This window comes from Pelodiscus sinensis, chromosome 3, assembly GCF_052426305.1.
Source record: "Pelodiscus sinensis isolate ZL-2025 chromosome 3, ASM5242630v1, whole genome shotgun sequence".
Taxonomy (NCBI): Eukaryota; Metazoa; Chordata; order Testudines; family Trionychidae; genus Pelodiscus; species Pelodiscus sinensis.
This window is the reverse complement of record NC_143054.1, coordinates 99,687,096-99,703,031: the sequence shown is the minus strand read 5'-3', so window position 1 is coordinate 99,703,031 and position 15,936 is coordinate 99,687,096. Positions and strand designations below refer to the sequence as shown.

Here is a 15,936-nt window from a genome sequence, read left to right as displayed (position 1 = left end):
TGCTGGTCCTGCCTCCAGGGACTATAGAATAGTTGAGTAACCAATAGGAATTCATGTGGTTACTTGACTATTCAATTAACTGGTATCTAACATCCCTAGTTCTGGTTATTCATTAGGTGCAGCAACTCTCTGAACTGGGAATAAAACTCCATGTTCTCTGATAATAAATATGGGGATTTACATTAAAATTGTTTATACTTCTTGAAGTGGGAGGACTGAATCTTATTTAGAAGAAAAAGTTGATCCCTGCCAAACTTTCCATTAAGACACTATAAAATTCAATGGCAGCAATCATCGGAAGTATCAAAATGGATTAAGATGGCAGTCAATCATTTTAAAAAGCATTGTCTGACAGTGTTTACTAGAAAATATTAATTATACTCCTATTACAATCTGGCTTCTCTTAGTGCACCACTTATAAAAACTGATCCAATTCTTCCATATCTCATAGTAAGCAGTCTGCCCATGGGTCCTACATGGTCTTTCTAACCCATGGCTGACTAACCATGACTCCCTACGTTCCCTGTCAAAACCAAGAAGTTGGTTAAGAAACTCTTGTTTCACTGACAGATGGTGCCACAGAATTAATAATAATCATCCTGGGGCTAAAACTGCAATTGTAAAATGACATGAAGAAGAAGATAATGAGATGCAAGTGCATGTGCCTTCCCATTTACATGCACTTTGATTCCTAGCTTGACAATGAGTGCCCTTTCCCTTAGAGCAGGGGTGAGCAAATTCCCAGATCCCATAGCAGGGAGGTGGTTGTAATGCCCAGGCCCTATAGCTGTGGTGGGGGGAAGGGGGGAGATGCGGAGAGGAAGCCTTACGAATTGAAGGTGGCCTGGCCAGCAACATGCAGTGCCCCATCCCCAGCTGATCAATCTCGTGCTGGGGTGTGGCTGTTCCCCGTGCTCACTCAGCAATATCCTGTTCCCATTCACTGCCCACAGTGGTGAGTGTATGGATTGCGTCTCTCATCTGCCCCTCCTTATCCATGTTGAGGGAAAAAGCCCCACTCCCACCACATCCTGTGTTCCTGGCACAATCAAACTCTTAAGAGGATGTTGCATACCAAATTCGGTGGCCCTAGCTGTTACCGTTTAGGAGGAGTTCTCACAGGGTACGTCTAGATTACAGGGTTTTGTCGACAGAAGTTTTGTCGACAGACACTGTCGACAAAACTTCTGTCGACAAAGAGCGTCTAGACTACATCCAGTTCTGTCGACAAAGCAAGCCGCTTTGTCGACATAACAGTGTGGACGCAAAGGACAGTGTAGATGCAATAATGCCTTCTATCGACAGAACTCTGTCAACAAAAGGCGTTATTCCTCATAGAATGAGGTTTACATACCTCGACAAAACTGCTGAGTTTTGTCGACGTTATGTCAACATAACTCAAAGGCAGTGTGGACACAGGTATAGTTTTGTCGACAAAAGTCCACTTTTGTCGACAAAACCCTGTAGTCTAGACACACCCACAGAGACGAACTGACAGACAGGAGGACATTTCATTTCTTATATGACTCTATAACTCACATTTATGACCCACTGACCACAGAAATATCAGTCAGGGGCCACATTTTACTTTCACAAACCACAGCCTAGGTGGAACCAGGCTAATAGATTTTGTTGGCACCCTTTATGCTCTGGGGTGGGACCTAAAAATGAGAGGTTCAGTGTGTGGTAGAGAGCTGCTGGGAAGAGGGCTTGGGGTGAAGGATCTGGGCGGGAGGAAAAGTGCAGAACTGGGTTGGGGTTTGCTGGGTCTGGGAGGGGGGTAGGGTGCAGAAGTAGGCTGGGGAGGCTGGGCAGGAGTTTGGGTGCAGGAGAGGGTGGGAGTTGGGAGATCTGGGCGATGGGGGGCGGGGTGCTTACCTGGAGGAGCTCCCCAGGATTACATATGGTTCTGTGTCCCCCACTGCTCCCAGGCATTGCCCTGTACTACTCCTATTGGCCATGAATATGACCAATCGAAGAGGCGGAGGAAAAAGTTCTAGGCAGTGCTTTGATGTGATGCCATTTCCCCAGCGAGGGGAGATGGTGCGGGAGAGTGCAGAGCCGCTCCTCCCCTCCCCCCCGCCAGTCAGAGCATGTGGGTTGGATCTATCCCTGGGCATGCCTGACTCCAGCCCATGAGGCTTGGGGCTTCCCGCTGTGGGGTTGGGGGGGAATCCCTGAGGGTCAGATCTAGGCAAGCCGGGGGCCACATCCAGTCCCCAAGCCTGAGGGTTCCCACCCTGGTTTTTATATATAAAGCCTTTTGTCTTACAAAAAAAGTTTCCTTGGAACCCAACCACTCCATTTACATAAATTCTTATGGGGAAACTGAATTAGTTTAACACTGTTACAACGTTAAAGTGAAGAGTTACTTTATTGCAGTATTTTATCATCAAGAAAAATCAGTTCAGTCTTAATTTTGTCAATAGATATAATGTAAGGGTATTCAAACCAATATAAAGACCCATGCTTGCCATAATTTTTCCATTTAAACAGTACGCCTGAAATCTTTGCATTTGAGGCTGTTGTATTAATGTAAAGGGAATGGAGGGGCCCAAAGAGTTAATCACTGTGCAACATTAAACTGTTTTAAACAGTGTTTGGAGTTTCACATGCAGAGACCTCAGCCTTAATCCCATGGCAAACACATCATTAAAATCCTATTAACCTTTTATCAGAGATACAGAAAAGAAGAAAAACGTGAAAGCATCTGAAGTAAAAAGAATGAAATAAGTCTGTCATTTTAATAACATCCTTGTTCACTTTCCTGTAGCTGGAGAGAGTTTTTCAAAGGAATATACTTTTGGATTGACAGTTTTTAGATAGTATCAAAGACTGTAATAACTATTTTGGGGGGAAAGAAAAGTTACTTGAGATGGATGGAACTGTTAAAATATGATACCGTTTCATAAGACTACAAAACACACATACACAAAGGAGACAGAAAAGAAAATGCACCTTCTCTTTCTGGTGTTTTCACTTGCAATCTCACTACTGAAAAAACACAGGCACAGCACATGGTCTTATCAACCACTTCAAGACCTGACAAACTTGAACAAGTGTTGGGATGTTTAGGGGATTTCTTTAAACTGCCTCTTTCTGGTCACAGGCTACAGAAACGTTGCAAAATATGCTACCTTGGCTGGCTAAACAAGATTGTTTCACGTTAGACCTCCCTGGTTTGGCACACTTGGGACATAAGTGGTCCCAAACCAGGACTTTTCCTGGACTAGGGGAGGTCAGTGATCCCCTGCTGGCCACTGGCCCTCGATCCCAGGCTCTCCCCCAGGCTGTCCATCCACTCCCAGCTGCCCGCACTAGGCTCTGTCCCCAGTTTGCAGGGCTCCCAGCCACTGGCCCTCTCTACTGCTGAGACTGTGGCTTCCTGGCCCCAGCTGGGACTCCCTGGTCACTGCTGGTCTTCCTGCTGCCAGCCCAAATGGAGTTCCCCATGCCCAGCTGGTGCTTCCCTGCCACCGCCAGCCCCTCCACCACCAGATTACTAGCCAGCCCCCGTGGCTCTCTGGTCAGCAATATCCATGGTTCTGCTAGACCATGGTCTTGCAGGACTCACTGTGGAACACCCTTTTGGGGAAAGTCCCTTAGAAAGATTTTCAGTAATCTACCTCTTCCACCCAAAGTGATTATATCACTTTGAACGGGTTCCCTTTAGCAGTCTAACACTCCTTTCTGCAGACTGAGTTCACAATTTTACATAACTCTTCCTTCCCATGTGCCTGTTTCAAGATTGTAACATGCCAAAACACACACATTGCAGTTACTCCACCTATTCCCCATTGTGAGAACACAATAATTCAACGAGTAAGAGGCAGCCTAAAAATGCAATGAGATAAAATATGGCTGAAGGAGATATTTCAGTTTTCATGGTTTGTAAAATCAAGAATAATGTACATTTATTCTCAGTGTTAAGTAGAAAAGGAAAAAGTGTCCAACTCTATTCTTTTTAAACTGATGCAACTTCCTCCTTCTTTATAACCTTGAGATATGTGCACAACATACAAGTTCAGGTTAGGCATATTATATTTCATAACTTTAGGATTTCTTTTTTATGCTTAAAGAGCACAAATAATTATTCTGATACTATATTTGAAGTATTTGAAGGTTCTTGCCTTTTTCCACTTTGAATTAGGGATATAAAATCCCATTTAAATAGTTAAACATAATAAGTAACCAGTAACCATTTCACTGATTAAATGGGGGCAGGTAGATGGGCTGGAGCGGCCTGACTGCCCCCTGCAGCCGGGCTGGAGTGGTCCCACCACTGCAGGGGAGGGAGCGGACTGCTCCAGCCCAGCCAGAGCAGCCCCCATCCATGGCAGGCCTGGCTTAGGCACACTGCAGACAGGGGTTGCTCTGGCTGGGCTGCAGTGCCCCTGTCGGCAGCACAGCAGTAAGGGTGATACTTACTGGTTAACCATTCACACTCCTGCCCTAAATATGAAGAGAGTCCTGCATAATTTCTCACTTTTCACCTTTCATGGCACCACTGCTGCAGACACCAACCTTCTGGTTGAGATTTGGCCTGTTCAATGCCACTCCTCCAGTAGTTGGAGGGATTCTACTGAATGACTACTCCAGCCTACTCTCTGAAGTGGGGGTGACTGGGACTTGAGGGAAATAAGGAGTGCAGGGAAGGCTACCCAGAGAGACAGGGAGGGGCATAAGGATGCACCCTATTAAGCATTAAAATGTTGGCACGGGTATGGGTGGATGCATCTCCCCAGTGCTACCATGAGTCTCCTATGCTCTGAGGAATCAAGAATAAAATTTTCAAAGTATTTATAAAAATATTTGAATTTTATGAGATCAAATGTCATTTACTATGAATTCAGTATGTAGTTTACCTCATGTTGAACAGACTTGAAGCTGTAAGTTCAGGCTATAGTTCCAAGCAAAGAAAAAACACTTTCCAATAGTGATTCTGAAAGTGAGCCCCTTAATAAACTTATCAGTAAAAATGTAGCCTAGTAACATTTTTAAGTTTGCCTCTTTTACCTCCTGAGTGTGCTCTTTATAGACTTGCAGTGGACCTGTGGGTTTAGCAGTGTCCCAGATCTGCAGAGATCCATCCCCACTAGCAGTGACCAGCACGTGTTCATTGTTCTCACTCCATGTCACATCAAAGAGGCCATCATTCCAGTCAAAACTAAACCAGGGCAATCAAGATATTATTCTGTGAGAAATTACTGTGTAGCTGGTTGGATTAGTTATAGTTAAAGATTTATCAACACAGTCTTTAAGTTATCACATTCTGAACGTATTATCTTTCTGTAGGCTTGACTGTCTAAAGATTTAGAAGAAATTTGATGATACCTTGAAAGTTTTTAAAGATTTATGTTAGAACAAATCAGAACAAGAGAGCCAAAGACCATCACCTTTTATATAGAGAATGAGGTCTGATTTCCATAGTAGGCTTCCTGGTCAAATGGAAGTAGGAGTGCTACAGAAGTAGTGCCAACAAAAATATATCAGAGAGCCATTGTTTATCATTAACAGAGATATCAATATCCAAGTCAATCTCTATTTCTCTAGCACTGAAGGAAGGGTATGCTACTCATTGTTCTATAGTGACCATGCTGCTTGACACAGAAACATCATTAAGTGAAATAATCATAATGCAGTGCCCCCCAGGTGGGAGTGATAAACAGGAAGTATGATAGAAATACTTTCATTACTGAATCAGTAATACTCATTCATTACTAAATTATTCCCAGCTATTGCAGTATAACATTTAACTGCTATAAGTAACCTGCTACCTAATTACCAACTGCCAAATATCTGTCCGTATCCAAAAGTAAGGTTATTTATTACATTTATATTTAAACTCTTATCTCAGAGAAGTCTGAATGATCAGGTTTATATTTCAAGTTAGGTACACAATACTCTTAAAATCAGGGCAGCACAAATTCTCAGATGCGGCACTGCTGAGCTGTGACAGGCAACAGCCCCTCCCCTCATCCCACCAAAAAAAAAAGAAATATCAGAGGTACCACCATTCCCCAGAAAAGATCAATAAGGAAATACATACAAAGTTTAGTTTCCACAAGATGCCATTTCATTCAAACCCATTGTGAAAAGTGTTAAGTAATGCAAGGGCAGCAAGACTCAATATACAGTAACAAGATAGGGCAGAGAGACAACATTTAACTTGCATTATTCTGCTGCCCCTAAATGCCTTATGTTAAGGATGGTGTTGGTTTTTAACTTTAAAAATTTCACTTTATATTATGAGCCAAATAGTGTAACCAGCTCTTTGTACCCAAGTATGGACATGTAACTAGAGATGTAAAATCCTGTTTAACTGGTTAAATGGTCAACCACAGCACTAACATGATGTCTAGCCATTTAACCAATTACAGGGCAGTGGGCCACTCCGTCAGAATTGGAGAAACCCCTCTGCCCATAGGCAGGGGCTGCTCCCTCTAAGTTGTTCCCGGCCCCCGCTCAGGGGTTGCCGCAGCTACAGTTCCTTGCTCTCCCCCGCCCCCCACAGGGGCTGCCACTGCAGCTCCCTGCCCCCTCAAGGGGGCAGCTGCAGTTACCCCTGCCAGCCTTCAGAGGACTGCTCTTGGGTACCGGTTAACCTTAATGGGTGATGCCTATTGGGTAACCGTTTAACCGGTTACTGTTTAACATCCCTAATGTGTCCATTTAATATATCATAGTAATTATTTATCACGAACAGAAATACCAAAATATCCAATACCATCTCTTTCATTATAATGTTCTATAAAAAATACTTCTCATAAGAAAGTTATAAAATTGTTACCTCCTGAAAAGACAAATCCCAGCTTCATTTTGTTCCAGCACAGCAAGAGTTCCACAACCTGCAAAACAAAAACAGGACCATTTTTTTTAATTCACTGGAAACTATGTTGCACTGTAATGGTTTATACTAAAGTGCGAATGTGGAAGGCACCTGAATCTGATAGGGGGATCCAGGTAATTTGCCGTGCCTTTAAATAGCTTCTGTTGCTTCTCTTGTGTCAGTTTTTGATACTTCTGACAACAGAATGGGAAAGAGGTACAAATCCCTGCAAATAAAGCACTTTTTATGTTTCCTTTTATGTTGAAAACACATAAGTATAGGATTATATAAATCCTTTTATAATATGCTAGGGATAATACTACAGAAAAATTTGGTAAGAATGAAGCTTATTATGGATGAAATGAAAAATGTAAGGAATTTGATACTAAGAAAATGAAATTTAGGTAAAACACTCTTGAGTGACAGGGATACTGTTGAAAAAAGTATCATATTACTATTTAAGTATTATTAAACATGCTATTCTTACAAGAAAGATGTAAGGCCACAATTTTGCAAAAAGTGTAGCTAAGGAATCCAATAGAGTGCCCCACATGTTCTGGATGTGCCTGTGAAGGCAGTTGCTATAACATTTTCTTCCAGTTTATTTTTTATATTAGATTACTATTTAAATCTAGTCAGACTCACTCTTGCCTCTGTATAGTCAGTTTTCCTCTGTTTGTGAGGGTCTTTCCCATAGTAAAAGCAAGAAAATATTTTTTAAAATATAGAGCAATCTGGTCAGGAAGTAGACTCTGGGGAAAACAAGCAGGGAGCCTGGGGCAGATGCTGAATCTGCAATGCCTTATCTCATTAAAAGTAGCAAACAGTAATATAAAAATTCTGTGTATGAAACAGAAGCAAAATATGGAGAATGTTAGTAAATGTTCGGGGATACACTGACATTTAAGCAACTTGAGTATCCAACAATATATATGGATCTAACAAAAATGTCTTGCCAGGGCAGCCATTGAAGACATGAAAATATGTGAGCTATTTTGGCTTAATAATATTTGGAATAAGACCACCTGAAACTCATTCTGTGTATCATTTTCCCTTTATGATGTATTATAAACACTAAAACAAAAGATACATTAAACTACAATACAACTGTGCTAGATCCATGAATCCAAAAAATCAATGGCTTACACTAAGAAGGAAAATTTAAACAAAAAATATGATGCACAGAACTCACACTGAGCCCTGCGGACTCCTAAACTCAGTTGGCACCTATGTTTTCATATAAAAATGTTCCCGTGTCCTAAGTTTCTGCTTGTGAGCACGTGCATTGCTGCCTCACTCTAGATGCCCACACACTTGTCACCTGCCTAAGCTCCACAGTGATTGACAAACTGGGAGAAGACACCATTTAGTCACCTATAATATCACATGTGGAGCCTGATCCAGCAGTAGGTCACTGAGTATGATCACAAGATTAGAGCCCATTAAAAATCTGACTGGAGGAGACAGTGATGTTGCTGGTACTCACCTTCTAACTTTGAACTCAGTGGTTAAAGCACTCATGTGGGAAGTGATACACCCAAGTTAAATACCACCCTTTCTGACAGAGAGGAAGAAAAGATTTAAACCACCATCTCCCAGCATAGAAATGTGTTTTGACTATAGAGCTATGGAACATTCTGATATGACATGAGTAATTGTACACCTACTGAACTCAGCTGAGTTGCTTGTATGAGTCAGATCACTCATGCAAAAGTATCTGCTGGCATTATGTTTGGGCTTTCGAGGCTTTACTTTGTCTACTGATTAAATTACATTCCTAATGTTCATCTGCCTTAAGAATGTTATTGTTACAATTTACAGACAGGAAGTCCTACAAATAACATATAGTGGCTAATATATACAAATATGGGTATGTTGTAGATCATGTTTCTATGCAACACACGTTATTTTTCTATACAGCAAATAAAGAAAAACAACTGTCAGTAAAATAATTACAAATAAAAAGCTGTTTTTTTCTCCATTAACCTGGCTCATAATTTTAGTATCGCCCATTGAAGCTGTTCCACTGTGATAAATAATGGAAGAATTACTGGGAGCTATGGGATTGGACCTAGGTCTCCCACTTACCAGGCAGGTACCCTAATTGTCAGGCTAAGGAGCTGTTCACAATCTCTTCCCCTGTAGCCCAAAGACAATTTAATGATTTATCCACAGTGGAACAACTTCAACCCAGGACAATGAGGGAGCCCCACATGTGAATTTCCCACAGGTCAGAGATAAAAGCACTGTTCTGAATGGAGCAAGACAGACACCTAATTCATTTTACAAGGTAAGCTGCCTGACTCCATGAAGCAGACTCCTGTATAGGCATCACAAGAAGAAGTAGGTGCATCCCTACATTCTGGCTTTAGGACTCTATCACCATGAGAGGAGTGCGAAGTAGTTCATACACCTGTCCTTGGCATCTTCCTTTAGCTATCATAGGCCTTATCTACACTATGCAGTGGATCCATCAATTTATTGCATGTGCTTAGATGCAATAAATTGATCTGAGAGTGCATTCCTGTTGATGCCAGTACTTCACCAAGACGAGAAGAGTAGCTGGCGCTGACTATAGCATATGCAACATGCCATGGTGAGTATGACTTCAACTATGCTACTTGATTGGCGGTGCAAATAAGTGTAGACAAGGCCTTAGGCACTTCCCTACCTTGCATACTGGCTTTGCGGCTCACATTCTTAGGTGTGTCTCTCTCCCCAATCATTCTAAAGGGAACCTAAGTGTCTCATTTTGCTTTACAGATTACAGTGTTGTTCCTATGATTTCTAGGAATCTAGAAGTTGGGCACCCTGACATAGAGGCTATGTCTACACTGGCAGGATTTTCCAGAAATGCTTTTAACGGAAAAATTTTCCGTTAAAAGCATTTTCGGAAAAGAGCCTCTAGATTGGCACGGACGCTTTTACGCAAAAGCACTTTTAAGGAAAAGCGTCTGTGCCAATCTAGACGCGCTTTTGCGCAAAAAAGCCCCGATTGCCATTTTCGCGATTGGAGCTTTTTTGCGCAAAACAAATCTCAGCTATCTACACTGGCCCTTTTGCGCAAAAGGGACTTTTTTCCCGAATGGGAGCAGCATAGTATTTCCGCAAAAAGCACTGATTTCTTACAGTAGGAAGTCAGTGCTTTTGCAGAAATTCAAGTGGCCAGTGTAGACAGCTGGCAAGTTTTTCCGGAAAATCTGGCCAGTCTAGAGATAGCCCAGGCTTCTTGCGCAAGAACTGTTTTGCGCAAGAACACACCCACACTACCATGTGCTTTTGTGTAACTGTGTTCGTGGAGGTGTGGATGCTCTCTTGTGCAAGAAAGCGCTGATGGCCATTTTAGCCATCAGAAACCCATTGCCCGTCCACACTGCCTTCTTGTGAAAGAGCTCTTGCGCAAGAGGGCTTATTCCTCGTGGGGAGAGGAATAACTCTTGCACAAGAAGCCCTCTTTTCTGATACTTTACTGTAAATTTACTTGTGCAAGAACACACGATGGCTACGTCTACACTGGCCCCTTTTCCGGAAGGGGCATGTAAATTTCACCTATCGTAGTAGGGAAATCCGCGGGGGATTTAAATATCCCCCGCGGCATTTAAATAAAAATGTCCGCCGCTTTTTTCCGGCTTTTAAAAAAGCCGGAAAAGAGCGTCTACACTGGCCCCGATCCTCCGGAAAAAGCCTTTGAAGTAGGAATAAGAGCCTCCGGAAAAGGGCGCTTTTTCCGGAGGATCGGGGCCAGTGTAGACGCTCTTTTCCGGCTTTTTTAAAAGCCGGAAAAAAGCCGCGGACATTTTTATTTAAATGCCGCGGGGGATATTTAAATCCCCCGCGGATTTCCCTACTACGATAGGTGAAATTTACATGCCCCTTCCGGAAAAGGGGCCAGTGTAGACGAGCCCATACAGTATAGACACTCCACAAGTTTTTGTGCAAGAACAATTGTTCTTTCGGAAAAACCTGCAGTGTAGACGTAGCCTTTATCTAAACTGCACTTTTATCAGTAAAACTTGTTTTGTTCAGGGTGTGAAACTCTCCTATTCCTAAGCAAGAAAAGTTTTACCAATGAAAAGTGATGGTGTGAATGTTTTGTCAGCAAGAGAACTCTTTCCTGCTGATAGAGAAGCGACACTGCACACATTTTTGTGGCAGGGCTGTAGTAGCATAGCAATCTCACTAATGTGCATAGTGAAGGCATACTTGTATTACAATACCTAAGGCCCACTGTGGATTCTGCCCTATATACACACAAAACGAATGCCTAAAAACCAATGTTTTCTCTAAGCTTTTCCATCCATGTGCAGAATAATTTTAATTATGTGCATCAGAGTATGTACATGTGTGCACCAGCAGTAGAAACACATGCTGCTGTCTCTGGGTGCTCCGCTAATCAGTTGGGCAGCATTTGGATCTCTCCTAGGCTCCCGTACAAGCATTCAGCTTACAGGGAACACTGCTAAGAACTGTTATTCAATCAGCCTAGTGGGGCCAAGTTTTCCAAATGCAAGTTGCACCTACCAAAACTGACACTCTCTGGTCCAGCAATATCCAGGATGTTCTTGTACCAGAGAACTTGGGGAGACTTGTGGCAGGAGGGCCAGCAATGGGGGGCCAGAGCCCCCAGCAGCCCGTTGCAGCACAGGGCCAAAGCAGTGCAGGGGTGAAACTAGAGCCCATGGCCCAGCAGCAGGGCTGACAACCTGGTCAACATGGGAGTCAAAGACAGCAGGGCTGATAGTCTGTCTGGGACCAGCAGTAGGGGGATCCAGAGGCAGAGGGACCAACTGGAGTAATAGAGGAGCCAGGAGCACTGAGAGGCAGCAGGCAGGGAGCCAGTGGCAGGGGACCTCCCGAGGTCCAGAAAATTCCATAATTCAGGACAAGTCAGGTCCCAAGGGTGCGGGAGCAAGGAGATCCAATCTGTACATACAAATAAGTACTTAAATATCTAAATGTCTAGTTAGCAACATAATGCCCTATTTGCACATACAAACGCATTAACTGTAACCATGTGAATATGCAAGGCTTCTGTCACTTTTTTTGACATCAAATCAACTAAAAAAAATCATATACAAGGCTGAAATGAGTGCCTTTACTACTGGATTTTCTTTCCAAAAGCAGTTCCCCTGATTTGCTAAACAGTATTTGGCAACATACTTTCAATATGTATTTTTATGAGTTTTGTACATATTTTTGGAAGTATTAATGGGTCACCCATCTCCACCCACCCATCATCCATATTGTTATGGTTGGTTAAATAGAAAAGATCTGGTTTTTTTTCCTCTTAAACACATTATCTCCCTCCCAGAAATGAAACAATACCAGAAAGTTTAGAATGAAAGAATCAGTACAATATTTAACTGCTATAAAGTAACCTGCTACCTAATTACCAACTGTGTTTAAGACTAGATCACCAGTTTGACCGATTGACCTCCATATGCTAAATACAGCAACTGAAATCAGACCAAACTCTTACAGCCAATGGGAGACTAAAGTACTATAAAATAGACATCCTTTCACTGCTATGAAGCAGCTACATCTCAGTAGTCTCAGCCAATAGTCTTTTTTTTCTGAAAGCAAAACACTCCTGGTTCTATTACTTCCATTTTAGTGAAACGGCAAAACATCAAATGGTTTCTGGTTAACTGGTACCCGGGAGCAGCTGGGGGTATGGGTTGCAGGGGCAAGGAGTGGGTGGCAGCAGAAGCTGGGAGCTTCTTGCACAGGAGTTGCTGGGAGCAGAAGGGGCAGGTGGAGGGGATGGGATGGGAGGCCACTTAAACCTTAGGTTTAACCAGTTAATGATTAACCAGCATTTTGCATCCCTAGTATCCTTAAGTGTCTGAAGGATTGGAATTCTATGCTGGCTTACTGTAGCTACATTCCTTCTGTAGCTAATGAAAGGCTATGGCTAGGTTAATGAAAAAGAGCAATGTTTTATTTTTGTTATTTTTAACAGAGTTTTTTTCTGCATCTGCTGTACAGGAACATAAGCACTATTTATAAAGTACCCATTTTTATTAGACACTGCAAATTATCATTTGTAGGACCTTCTGCCTGCAAACAGTAACAATACAATTCTTAAGGTAGATGAACAGTTCAGAATGTAATTTAACCACTAAATAAAGTTTGAAAAGCCTCAAACGTAATGCAAACAGACACTTCTGCATGTGAGTGCCAGGATTTATACAAGTAGCCCAACTGATTTTAACAGGTGTACTCTCATTGCAAATATTAGCATGACTGGGACTATGTGAACATATAATTTTTCTTAACATTCTCTCAAAAACTGCAAGTAATAAATTGGGTTTTAAATACTTATTCACTTTCAATAACCTAAACTTCTTCTTAGCAGAATACAAATTTGTTTGCAATACAGAAGCTTAAAGTTGACAGTACCCTTTATCTAAAATTAGAAAACTGCCACATCAGTAGTAGCCTCCATTTTATATATATTTAGAAAATATTTGTAGTCAATGTGACTATGGGACTTTGTCTCTAAACACAGAGAAACTGAACACTCTGATAGAACAGCAGAGTGAGAATGTGCCCTAACTCTTCAGCTCAGTAACTGACAGGTCAAAAGATCCCCGTGCATATTTCACATGCTAGTTAGCATGAGCAATCTCCCCACCCCGCGCACACACACTTCTGTCCACACAGGGGCAAGAGAAAAAAACCCACAAAACACGGTATTTTACTGATCTAGAGGACCAAAGTCTCAGAGGGGTAGTAACCCTGTTAGTATGTGCAAAAACAATGAGCAGCCCTGTGACACTTGAGAGGCGAACAGGTTGATTAGGGCACAAGCGTTCAAAAAGCAAGAAAGCTTCTGCCCTAATAAATCTCTTAAGTCTCTAAGTTGCCACAGGGACGCCTGGTAGGTTTTTCCTAGAGGACCAAGTCAGTAGCCGCACCCCACGTCCAGAACCGCTGCCTCTGGAAGCGGCACCCGAGGGGGAAAGAAGCCGCCCGAGGCCTGACAGCTGCCAGCGGGCTCCCAGCAGGGGGCGGACCAAACGCCGCTGCCCAGCGACACAGGCAGACCCCGCGAGCCGCACAGGCTGATGCGCGGGGGAGGCGGAAGAGACACGCGGAGGCCTCGGACCGGGGCACTTCCCGGGCTCCCCAGACCCGGCTCGGGCACCGGGCAGGGCCCCGCGGCGGCCCAAGGGAGGGCACGAGGGCTCCTCCTGCGGCTTCCGGGGGGTGGGCGCCCCCAGCAGCCCCGCCCCAGGATGGGGGAGTCGGGGGGGGGGGAAACGCGGCCCCTCCCTCACCGGCGATCCCGTAGTGCTGCGCGGCGGCGCAGGCCAGGCGGCCGGGCAGGTAGGGCGAGAACTCCGCCGCGTAGCCGTGTCGCCCCGGCAACCGGAAGGCCCAGGCGCTCATGGCCGCAGGGCCGGTGCGAGAAGCGAGGCCCCCTGACCCCGGCCCAGTCCCCGCCGCGCGCGCACGTGGGATCGGCTCCGGAAGCGCCCGGCAAGGGGGCGGGGCTGAGGAAGCGGTGCCGCCGCCCTGTGGGGCCTGCGCGAGACGCGGCCGCGCAGCTTCTCTTCCGGGGCCCGCCCACTGGCTGTTGTCAGGGGCAACAGGCCGGGTTGGGCCCCGCCCCCGGCCCGCTCTGGACAGGGCCTCGGGGTGGGACGCACGATTACAGCGGGAGCTCGAGCCTGGCGTCCCCCGACCAGCCCCGGAAACTGCGGTGAAACGTGGGGCCTGATGGGGTGCCCGTGCACCAGCATCCTCCTGCCCGCCAGCTCCCTCCTCACCCGCCTTCGCAGCAGCTCTGAGGGGCGGGATGCGCACAGCTGGCAGGGCGCTCCGCCCTCCGCCGCCTTCTCTGCTGTGCGGCCCCTACTGCAACTGCTGAGACATGGCCGGGCTGAACTTGAGCCCACTGACTCCCGTGAGCTCCTCAGCCTCCCTAGGGGATGTTGTGCGCTCTGCAGGGAGTCAGACTAGCTGCCTTGGAACTTATGACTCTTCTCATCCTCAGTCTTCTATCAGCTGGTGTCAAATGAGCCTTGCTTCATTTACTTCCCTAGAGCTGTGCGGGCAGGCACCACCAAGGATCTGTCTTGCTGTATACAGGCTCTGCGCTTGATAGACATTCCTGAGAGTGTGCAGGGCAGCAATAAGGCTACATCTACACTGCAGGCTTCTTGTGCAAGAACCATTTTGCGTAAGAGTTCTTGTGCGAAAGGTCTTCCACCAGAGTGCGTCCACATTGCCATGTGCTTTTGTGGAAGAGATGTGCTTTTGCGCAAGAGCGTCCATGGCAGCGTGGACGCTGTCTTGCGCAAGAAAGCTTTGATGGCCATTTTAGCCATAGGGCTTTCTTGCACAAGAAACCCCTGTTGCTTGTCTACACTGCCTTCTTGTGGAAGAGCCCTTGCGCAAGAGGGCTTATTCCTCACGGGGAGAGGAATAACTTGCACAAGAAGCCCTGTTTTCGATGCTTTACTGTAAATTTACTTGTGCAAGAATGCGCGTGCAGTGTAGATTCTCAGCAAGTTTTTGCACAAGAACAAGTGTTCTTGCACAAAAAGCTTGCAGTGTAGACATAGGCTAAATGTTTTCAGAATCAGTCTTTATATCCCCTCTTACTTGCAACAGCAATGGCTTTATTTCAAGCTGCTGCTAGTGCCACAACATTCATGTTGCTATATACGTAATGCACTATCTTGACTGAAACTAGTGTGAACTTGTCTACCCATTCTGGGAATCACACCTCTCTCAGTTGTGGTGCAACTATATCCTCAAAGACTCCGTTCTGTGAACTCTAAAGTGTGAGAAGTCTGAATGAGGCTTCTGAGGTGAGGATCTTATGAACTGTATACAGGCAGTCCCTGACTTACGCGGATCCAACTTATGTCGGATCCGCACTTACGAACGCGGCTTTCTCGCCCCGGAGCTCGAAGGCAGCGGTCAGCCACCTCGACCTCCGGGGCAAGAAAAGCTGCTCCCGGTGCCCCTGGTCTGCTGGGGACCGTCTCCAGCAGACCAGGGGCACCACGAGCAAAGCCGCAGCCTCGGCGGGGTCCCGCGCTTCTGAGGCTTTGCTCTGGCAAAGCCTCAGAAGCGCGGGACCCCGCCGCTGC

The 15,936-nt window shown here is 45.0% G+C and overlaps 1 protein-coding gene across 2 annotated transcripts in view; it reads right to left on the bottom strand.

Moving 5' to 3' along the window:
* Window positions 1–14,314, bottom strand: part of PEX7 (peroxisomal biogenesis factor 7) — a 70,787-nt gene extending 56,473 nt beyond the window's left edge. For both annotated transcript variants that reach the window (XM_075924259.2, XM_075924260.2), the window contains exons 1-3: window positions 14,113–14,314; window positions 6,791–6,848; window positions 5,017–5,167 (exon numbers count right to left, since the gene is read on the bottom strand). In XM_075924259.2, the coding sequence (XP_075780374.1) occupies window positions 5,017–5,167; window positions 6,791–6,848; window positions 14,113–14,224 (321 nt within the window). In that variant the 5' untranslated portion in view covers window positions 14,225–14,314. The remainder of the gene's footprint in view (window positions 1–5,016; window positions 5,168–6,790; window positions 6,849–14,112) is intronic.
* Between the last annotated feature and the right edge of the window lie 1,622 nt (window positions 14,315–15,936).